Genomic DNA, 10,175 nt, shown 5'->3' on the forward strand with positions numbered 1-10,175 from the left:
CGTGAGCAGCGGCGGCGGCCGTAGAAGAGGCGGCCATCCTCGCCACCGTTTGACCTTTCGCCGCAGCCATGCGCAGTGCACATTTGAAGGGAGGGGTGTATGAGGCGCGCTTGCCCATAGACGCAGACACTCGCCATGGAAGGAGAAGAGGAAGCAGCAGTCGGACGGCGTAGAAACACCGACCCAGCAGTGGTAGCTTGGGAGTTGGCTGAAAAGCAGCGAGAGCTTTTCGCTTATCCAGGCTTAACCTTAGCTAAGCCACAGCCAATTTTTTTTTTGCAAGTCATCGTTTTCGCGTGATACTTATCACGGGACCACTGGATGACGTCAGCAACTTTTTTTTTTGCAAGCCTTCGTTGTCTAACATCAGTACACGTCCCCAACACCCTTTACCGTCGTACACACCGCAGTGCGGTCACTTCGTGCCCCTCTAACGCGCTTGACCCAACGACCATTCGCTCTTCGTTAAACTGCGCACATCGACGCTGTCCGTCAAGGCATCGCTTCATGCTAAGGAGATGTTTGTGCCAAGAACGGTGAACTGCCGCCGTGTGTGCCTCCAGTACTTTTGATGTTTGGGAAGGTGGGGACGTGAAGGTGTGTGGTGGGCTTGTATTACACAGCCTGGCGTTTTGTGGCATAAACATACTCAGATTTTCCTTTTCGACACTTTCCATGCAATAAAAAAAAAACCTTTGTGGCGTATGCGTTGCTTGCCCGCCTCGCACGCAGATGGCCTATGTTCGAAACGCAGTGCCGGCGATTTTATGTTTTCGAATGGTCATTTTCGAGCGGCCACGCTCTGTCGACACGTTCTGCCGGCACACTCTGCCTACAGGTCCTGTACACGCCAGTCATGAAATAAGAGATATTTTCGCATTAGAAAAAACAATGCTTTTCACTACAGCTTGGTTATATGAACGGATATGTGGTCACATGGTGAACCGTGTAGGGTCTGCTCGCGGGCAAGTCAAATCTCGCGCCGCTCACCGCGGGTAGCCTCGGACCCCTTCTTCCCGAGTGGGGGGGCGGGGGGAGCGAGGCTGGGAGAAAGCCTTTATAAGGCGAGACCGGGAAGGCTCGCGCTCTCTCGCTCTTGGACCAGCCCTGCGAAAGGACCACCTGACCCAGCTGCCACGACGACGACCGGCCCCCCTGATGTGAGAATAAACCCTTTGTACAAAGTCCTGCCTCGAGTGACTGCCTGTGCGTCCCCGCGCAGAGGAATTGCCCACAAATAATGGCGCCCAGCGTGCGGCTTTAATTAACACCTTGTGGACGATTTCTCTGCCGATTTTGGGATGTGCAGCCAGACTCGTGGCAGGCCCTCTTTGTTCGGGGCCACGCCGGACCGATAGGGTTAAGGAGCGGGTCAGGCGGAATGTTCGCGGGGTAGCGACTTGTGTAGTGTTGTAAATTTGTTAGGGGTTTTGTGTTATTTATGTAGTTTTCGGGCGTTTTGTGTTGTGTATTTCCGCGTGTTTGTAGATAGATTGTTGTGTATGTGAATGTTCTTGTTGCCATGAGCAGTTAGCCGGTGCGGCCGGACAGTTAGCGCGAACTATGCCTCCCAGAAAGGATGTTTCAGCCACGGCTTTGGATGGCGGGGCAGCCGGTAGTGAGACGGCCGACGCGGCGGCCGTAATGGGGCAGGTGACTGAGATGTTTGCCGCATTAGCCCGTCAGCTCGGTTCGGTGGCTGGCGCCAACCAGGCCGCAGCATCGGTAGCATCGGCGACAGCATCGCGCCCGCGGATAAATATGGAGGTCCCCTCCTTTTCCGGGTACACGGACGCGAAATCAGTCCACGAGTTTTTAGAACAACTCGAGGACTACCAGACGGCTCTGGGCGCCCCAGATGACGTAATGCTAGGGCAGGTCCTGCCTGTAGCACTCGTCGAGAGCGCGGCGCGATGGAGGCGCTGCCAGCCGACTTTCCAGTCGATGGCGGACTTCAAAGATCGTTTCCGCGCCGAGTTCTTGCCGCCTGATTATGAGCGCCGGATGCTGGAGGAGCTCGCGTTGCGCACCCAACACCCAGAGGAAAGCCTCCTCGAGTACGTACGCGCAATGCAAGAGCTGTACAAGAGGGCAGATCCGACGGCAACCGACCGAGATCAGGTTGCGCGTGTGATCAGGCAGTGCCATCCACGCTTCAAGCCGTATCTGCGGGGCCGCAGTTTTACAAACCTCGAGGCCCAAGCGCAGGAGGCCAAGACCGTTCAGGCGGATTTACTCGCCGAACTGCGCTACCAGCCGCCCCCCAGGCCGGCCGAATCGCTAGAACCGGGATGCGCATGGGATGGAGGCCGAGAATGCGCGATGAGGGCTCGGCGCGCCGAGGTAATGGCCGTAGAAAGGCAGGCGGAACCCCCTGTTGTCCCTCGCGCGCTTGACCCGTACGCATTCGAGCAGCGGCGTCGTGCCGGTCTCACAGGCCACGCGCCGAGCGAGCGTCAGGAATGCGCGGAGAAAGGGGAGAGCCGTCCCCAACCGCTTCGTGGAACGAGGGGTCCTCCGTCCACGCGGCGGGTGAATGACCGGCTTTGCTGGAATTGCAACCAGCCCGGCCACGTGGCACGCGAATGCCAAGCTAGGCGTATGCAAGGAAACGCCAGGCGCTGGCGGTGATGTCTGGTAGCACCGACCTTTCACCGTCAGCGGGAGAATTTCATGGTTGTCAAGGCGCTAGTCAGGAAAAGAACTCCCGCGCCGGCGACGGGGAGGCCTTTGTCCCGCTCGCCTGTAGAGCTCAAGGAGTCGTTCCGCGCTCAAGCCCTTTTATGCTAGTGCAGTTAGCGGGTCGATGCTACTCTGCACTCGTAGACACGGGCTCAACGCTGTCACTGGTCGGTGACGAGGTGTACGAGGCCTGCCGGATAGGTAACATCCGTGTCAGACCGGCCGAAACCCCGTTAAGCTTAGCAGCTGGGGCGGCAAAGGCAAAGGGAGCAGTGCGTCTTATGATGCGCTTTGACGGCAGAAAGCGGAGACATCGCTTCGTCTATCTGCCTGGCTTGTCGATACCAGTAATTCTGGGAAGGGATTTTCTCTCGAGCGAAGGCATTGTGCTCGACATGGGGGAGAATGGCTATCGTTACAGCCAGCTCGCCCCCCTCATTCCCTTCGAAAGCGCATCCTTGCCCGGCTGTCCTGCACAAAAGGTGGTTGTCCACACCTGTGCGACAGAAAGGCAAGTGAGCTCCCTCGAGATGCTTAGAGACGGTGGCCCGTTAGAAGCGATTATTGCGTCTTTCTCAGGACCCAGTAGTCAGCGCCGAAGGCTCGCGGAAACTTTACTCCCGTTTTCGGATTGCTTCACGGAGAAACCGGGCAGAACCGACCTGCTTCAGCACGAGATTCAGACGGGTGATACGCGCCCTTTCAGGTGTAACCCGAGGCCGTTAAGTGCGCATAAGAGGCAGCTTCTCGACTGTGCCCTTGACGAGATGATTGATACCGGTGCGGTGAGACCCTCACAAAGTCCCTGGGCGTCACCAGTGGTTCTAGCGCCGAAGAAAGATGGATCGGTCAGGCTGTGTGTTGATTATCGTAAGCTCAACTCACTGACGCCTACGGTTGCGTACCCTTTTCAGTCGATCGAGGCTGTGATGTACGCGTTAGGGAACGCGAGGTTCTTCACAGTCCTAGATGCAAGCAGAGGGTACCTGCAGATTGAGGTGGCCGAAGGTGACATTGAGAAAACCGCATTCACCTGCCACCGCGGGCTCTTCGAATTTACTCGACTCCCGTTTGGTTTGTCTAACGCCCCGAGCACGTTCATGCGACTGATGGACATCGTGCTGGGCGATGCAAGGTTCAACTACGCCATGGCGTACCTCGACGACGTTGTAATATTCTCACAGTCGTTCGAGGAGCACCTCATTCACCTGAATTCCGTTCTCGATAGAATGAGACGTGCCGGTCTAACCATTAATCCAAAGAAAGTGCAGTTGGCATCGAAGAGAGTGAACCTCTTGGGCTTTGTCGTGGATGATGGCACACTGAGACCGAATGATGACAAACTGCAGGCAATTCTGAACTACCCCTGCCCCATGGATGTGAAAAGCTTGCAGAGGTTTTTGGGGATGGTTGCGTTCTACAGGCAATTCATCCCGCGCTGTTCGGAGCTTGCAAGGCCGCTGAACCTGCTGTTGCGTAAAGGCTCGAAGTGGGTCTGGGGCAAGGAACAGAGTGACGCATTTGTTGCCTTGGCTCGCGCGATAGCGAATACCGCTAGTCTGCGCCTCCCCGACCTGAACAAGCAGTTTGTCTTGCAGACAGACGCTAGTGACTACGGTGTTGGAGCTGTTTTGTTACAGGAACACGAGGGCAAACTGCGCCCTGTCGCGTTCGCTAGTCGCACGCTCACATCGGCGGAGCGGAATTACTCCGTGACCGAAAAGGAATGCCTGGCGATCATGTTCGCATTGTCGAAGTTCGACATGTACCTAGACGGAGCGGTCTTCACCGTGCAGACAGATCATCAGGCATTGTCTTGGTTAAAGAGGCTCAAGAACCCCGCAGGCAGACTCGCGAGATGGGCGCTGACGTTGCAACGTTACGCGTACGCCATCGAGTACCGCCGGGGCAGCTTGAACAAGGTGGCCGATGCTTTATCGCGCGCACCATGGAATGCTGGCGAAAGCGCTTCAGAGGCGCAGCCCAGCTTTGTAAAAAGCGGCGTCACCGCTGTTGGAAAGGAGGAGAGGGCGGACGGGAGTGTCGCGCCCGGTTTGGAGAGAGAGGAGACGGACAAAGGTCCCGCACGGTGCTGTGACGGAAGGGAAACACAGCAGCTCGTGGCGGCGACCGCTCGCCTGCCTAGGAGCGAGGCAGAAAGAAATCTGTCTTGGGGAGTAGCGGTCAGTAGAGAAGAGCTGATCGAGGCCCAGAAAGCAGACGGTCTTTGCCAGCGGGTGCTGAAGGAGCTTGCGAGCAGCGCAGCTTGCACCGGGAACGCTGAGGGCAAGTACGACGCGTATCTGCTGGGCGATGATGGCTTGCTGCTCCGCTACATCCCCCAACTTGACGAGGAAGAGGCGATAGCATCCCCTTTCCGAGTCGTGGTCCCGAGAACGTTGCGGAAACGGTTCCTGCAGTACTTCCATGACTCAGCGCTGGCAGGCCATGGCAGCGGCAGTAAGACTTACGACAAGTTATGCCGTGTCGCGACCTGGCCAGGCATGAGAAAGGATGTGCTGGGATACGCCCGTACCTGCCCGGTATGCCAGGTAGCCAAGCCGCGGGCGGGCAAGCCCGCTGGCATGATGAAGGCGGTAGTTAGCAACTACCCGTGGCAAGTGGTCGCGTGCGATATCATGGGACCCCTCCCTCGGTCCGCGCGCGGAAACCAATTCATCCTGGTGATAACGGACCACTATTCCAAGTGGGTTGAGGTTTTCCCCCTTAGGAAGCTTGTGTCGGAACGAATCTGGGAAAAACTGTTGGAGACTTTCACTCGTTTCGGTTTCCCTTCCGACCTGATTACAGACAATGCTTCGTATTTCACAAGCAAAGTCTTTGTAGACTCTTGTCGGGCGCTTCAAATCCGCCACAGGAGAACGAGTCCCTACCACGCTCAGAGCAACATAACCGAGCGGGTGAATCGAAATCTGAAGAGCATGCTGGTCGCGACGACCGAGCAGCATGCACAGAGATTGGGACGCGCGGCTGTCCGAACTGGCGTTCGCTACAAGGACAACCGTGAACAGGTCAGTGGGTATTACACCTGCTTACTTGAATTTTGGGAGAGAGATCGCTTTTCCGCTAGAGAATGCCCTACTCGACGCGGCGGGGCCTGCGCCCCCTCCGCTTTCGCAGTACGCGGCAAGGCTCCGGGAGCGCTTGGAGGCAGCGCAGCGCGCAGCCCGCGAAAACCTCGATGTCGCGCGCATGGAGCAGGCGGATCAGTACAACAAAGGTCGCCGTCACGTCGTTTTCAACACGGGCGACTTAGTACTCAAGAGAACGCACCCACTTAGTAACGCAGCGCGCGGTTTCGCCGCGTCGCTAGCGCACAAGTGGGCTGGGCCGTACGAAGTTACGGCACGGACTACGCCGCTCACCTACCAGTTGCGGTTGTTGACAAACGGCGAAACCGCCGGTCCGGTGCATGTCGCTGATTTGAAGGCTTTCCACCTTCGCAAGGACGATGGCTGCGAAGCGGTGGAAAATCAGCGCGATGCGGCGATCTCACCCCCGGGAGGACGAGCAGGTAGCGGTGCGGTTTGCAACCGACGCTACAACCTGAGGACCAGGTAGCACCCGTGTCCCTCGATCAATTATCACTCGCAGTGCTCTCGCCCTCTCAGTATGTCTTCTAGGAAGCTCCAGCGGACCGACGCCCGTGGCTCGGACTCCAGAAGGCAAGGCAGACCACCGTCGAACGGTGGCCGCCATCAAGGCGCGCCACCCGGCTGGCGGCAGGAGCCGCGCGAGTGGCGCAGGTTCCACGGCCGCGGTGGCCCCCACCGCCAGTCTAACCGCGCGCCTGACCACTGGAGAGAACCTCCCAGTGGTGCAGGACAACGCAAGAGGGCCAGTGACGACCAGGCGCAGGGCCCCCCTCAGCACCCAGCCGGCGCTTCGGCCGCCGAGCAGCCGCAACCCAAGCGGCCCAGGGTCCTGCGGCACGTGGCCACCTGGACCACGGTCGCCAACGGAGCGGCCATCTCTTACTGCGCGCGGTCCAGGTGGCGGGACCAGGCGCAGCCCCTTCGCGGCGGTGACCTCCAGGAAGTGCCGCTGCCTTTCCGCGGCCTGACCCTGGAGGAGAGGGACCAGGAGCCCCCGGCCGTGTTTAGTGACGAGGAGCTTTGGAGGGCGCTGCCGGCAGGGCCCCCAGCGGAGCCAGGCGCCTCGCTCCCCCAGGCGGCTCGTGAGGAGCCCGTCCAGCCAGCGGTGAGCGGCCCCCCGGCGAGCGCCCCTCCCCCCTGCGACGACTCTATGGACCCGGACCCGGAGGTCATCGAACGCCTACTGGCGGACCCCGGGACGGACGTTTGAGGGGGGGGGGGATGTAGGGTCTGCTCGCGGGCAAGTCAAATCTCGCGCCGCTCACCGCGGGTAGCCTCGGACCCCTTCTTCCCGAGTGGGGGGGCGGGGGGAGCGAGGCTGGGAGAAAGTCTTTATAAGGCGAGACCGGGAAGGCTCGCGCTCTCTCGCTCTTGGACCAGCCCTGCGAAAGGACCACCTGACCCAGCTGCCACGACGACGACCGGCCCCCCTGATGTGAGAATAAACCCTTTGTACAAAGTCCTGCCTCGAGTGACTGCCTGTGCGTCCCCGCGCAGAGGAATTGCCCACAACCGATAGCAGCAGAAACAAAGCTTCACCGTAGAATAGCGGTTCATTTCGTTCCAAGTGATTTGATGTGCCGAAAGAAGTTTGGGATTCATCGTTTAAGCGCTAATATTTTTCCTGGTTCTATCAGCACAGTGCATGACTTCCATTTCTGCCATTTCCACGTGTTCTTCAATTGTCGGTTCCTTTTGTAAATCCTTACTGTGTGTAAATTTTGCGTATGAGATATCCTTGGAAAGTAATTTGGTGGTAATGAGTCTCTTAAAACTAGGTTTTTTTACTTTTAGTTCGTTCATATTAAAAACTGAAGCGTTGTTGGAAATTTTGCATTTCTTTCACCTGGTGAAACTTATATCACTAGACAAAGAGAAAAACTAAGGATCCCTAGATCCGCACTCCTATTGCAGAACGATCCGTTTTGCGATTGTCCATAATAATAGTTTCGAAACAATAGCTGCTCGCCACCGTAACGCATGTCCGTGACGTCCAAGCACACCACCGCTCAAGAACAGTCTTCACACTTCGCGCCGAACACATGCACTTGTTGTTGTTGTTGCCTTAGTGACATGGCACATACCGACGACGGGGAATGAACGCATTTGTGAAGTGGCGAACAAACTTCGCACTTGTGAAATGGAGGGCAAAGTTTCGAGTTTGTTTCTTTTTCTTCGCTGGTACTTTTTCTCTTGCTCGAGGCACGTTCTTTTGGCGCCGTCTCTCGACATTGCTTTGTCGTCTTCTCCCTGTGGCCGCGCTCACATATGACTGGACAGCGCAAGTGATTGGAAGCTGGTTTAACTATTGTGGCGCTAAGCTGCATGTAGGTGTGCCTACATCGGCACTCGGAAAACGTCGGGAGCGCGATGTGACACCGTGAAGCTATTTTACTGCACAGGCCGAAGTGCGAAACTAAGAGCAACATCAACGATGGCACGCGCCTCGATCTCAGCGCCCCCCTTCCGAGGCCCTGGAACAGCACGATGGCAGAAGGCGGCTCCGAGGGGGTGCCTTGCGGGTACTTCACCGACGGCGTGTGCAGGTGTAGTCGTCGGTGTATGTACGCACACCGCCCTCCTTCGCGCACGATGGACAACGTGTGCCGCTACTTCCTGCGAGGTAATTGCATGTACGGCGAACAGTGCCGTTTCGACCACGCACCGCCTGGGCCTCGCGCCGGTCAGCTGCCGGAGGCGGACAGTCCGGCTTCGGGTCAGGGCCGCTGGGCGCCGAACCCCGGGGGCCTGGTCGAAGGGGACGCCTGGCGCGGTGCTCTCGCGGCTCTACCAGAGAACCCGTCGGGCGGCCGCCGCGCGCCACAGCCCGAGCCACCGACTGTTCGCACCACGGCCGCCTGGCTCGGCGATCCGACTTCAGAGATGCCGTGCGCTTCGAGTTCGGCCGAGTCGCCGGAAGTGGCTGCTGGTGCCTGTTGGCTACCCAGCACATCCGCAGGGAGTCGGCCGGCGGAGGGCGGTGACAGGGCCCCCTTGATCCAAGACGTTCCACTCTGTCCATTCGAGGTGGCCAACGAAGGCTGCCCCGTTGGCAGCACATGCCGCTACTTACACCGTCAAGTATGCGAGCTCTGCCATGAACCTCGACTCCATCCTTTCAACCAGGAGCAACGCATGCAGCATAAGGAGGAGTGCGTTGACCAGCACCAGCGAGAGATGGAGCTGGCGTTCGCGATGCAGCGGAGCGCCGGCAAAAGCTGCGGGATTTGCTTGGACGTGGTAGTGGACAGGGAGCAGCCCTCTGAGCGCCGCTTCGGATTACTCGAAAGGTGTAGCCACGTGTTCTGTCTCCGCTGTATTCGCCACTGGCGCCGTTCCCGGGTATTTGACACCAACGTTGTCCGGGCTTGCCCTGAATGCCGCGTCCCATCAGACTTCGTAACACCGAGCAACTACTGGGTGGACATGGGCGAAGAGAAAGACAAATTGATCGCCGACTACAAATCCGCCATGAAGGAGAAGCCTTGCCGCTACTTCAGGCAGGGCCGCGGGCGGTGCCCATTTGGCGGTGCCTGCTTCTACAAGCACGAGTTCCCTAACGGCAGCCTGGCTATCCTGCCGCCACCTCGTCCGCGGCGCAGGCAGGACAGCGACTCGGAGGCCGCGGAGGCCATGGACCCCATGGACCCCATGGTCATGGACCCCATGGTCATGGACCCCATGGTCATGGACCCCATGGTAATGGACCCCATGGTCATGGACCCCATGGTCATGGACCCCATGGACCCCATGGACTCCATGGACCCCATGGACGGCACGGAGCCCACGTCCATGTGGTTAGTCATGGACCTCGACGACGATCCTTTGCCTGAACTCGACTGGGACGAAGTGTACGCGCTGTTCCTGGAGGCGGGATTCGACTGGGCCGACATTGAAGAACAGCTGGGCTGAAAGAGCCCTACCCTCCCGCCTCCCCCGGCCGCACAGTCCCCTGGATGCTGCAAAACAAGGCCCCGTTCGCCCTGCTCGCTTGGGGAAAAAAAATAAACAAAGCAGGAAAGCACCCGATGCATCCCTTCAATTCGTATCGTGAGCAATGCGCTTTGGTGCGGGGAGTATACGCTGCTCTGGGAGAGCCGCCTAGCTGGCAACCCTATCTATATGCATGCGTGTGCCTCCCATACTTTTGATGTTTGGGAAGGTGGGGCTTGACGGTGTATGGTGGGCCCCCACTCCACTTCGGACAAGTAACGCAAAGGCCTGCGCTGTTCACTCAGATGAGTCAAAACACGGGCTCTTAACTATTGCGAACACGTCCACAGCTCTCACGCTACCATGCACTTGCTATGGGCTTGCGCGACGTACTGATAACTGTCCCGCGATGCGAACAACAGAACGCGCAGGGAGCTCTCTTCA

The 10,175-nt window shown here is 58.3% G+C and overlaps 2 protein-coding genes across 2 annotated transcripts; both read left to right on the forward strand.

The window, feature by feature from the left end:
- The first annotated feature begins 957 nt into the window (after positions 1 to 957).
- On the forward strand, positions 958 to 8,218 carry LOC149351654 (uncharacterized). Its single transcript, XM_089575624.1, has 3 exons — positions 958 to 1,160; positions 6,315 to 6,966; positions 8,201 to 8,218. The coding sequence occupies exons 2-3, from the start codon at positions 6,316 to 6,318 to the stop codon at positions 8,216 to 8,218; spliced, it is 669 nt and encodes a 222-aa protein (XP_089431750.1). The 5' UTR covers positions 958 to 1,160; position 6,315.
- A 67-nt stretch (positions 8,219 to 8,285) lies between these two features.
- On the forward strand, positions 8,286 to 9,710 carry LOC149351655 (uncharacterized). The gene is made up of 2 exons (XM_089577070.1): positions 8,286 to 9,455; positions 9,546 to 9,710. Exons 1-2 carry the CDS (start codon positions 8,286 to 8,288, stop codon positions 9,708 to 9,710), a joined length of 1,335 nt encoding a protein of 444 aa, XP_089433196.1.
- Positions 9,711 to 10,175: the final 465 nt, after the last annotated feature.

The sequence above is a fragment of the Amblyomma mixtum genome, chromosome 3 (genome assembly GCF_055824585.1).
Source record: "Amblyomma mixtum isolate Tamu chromosome 3, ASM5582458v1, whole genome shotgun sequence".
NCBI classification, from domain to species: domain Eukaryota; kingdom Metazoa; phylum Arthropoda; class Arachnida; order Ixodida; family Ixodidae; genus Amblyomma; species Amblyomma mixtum.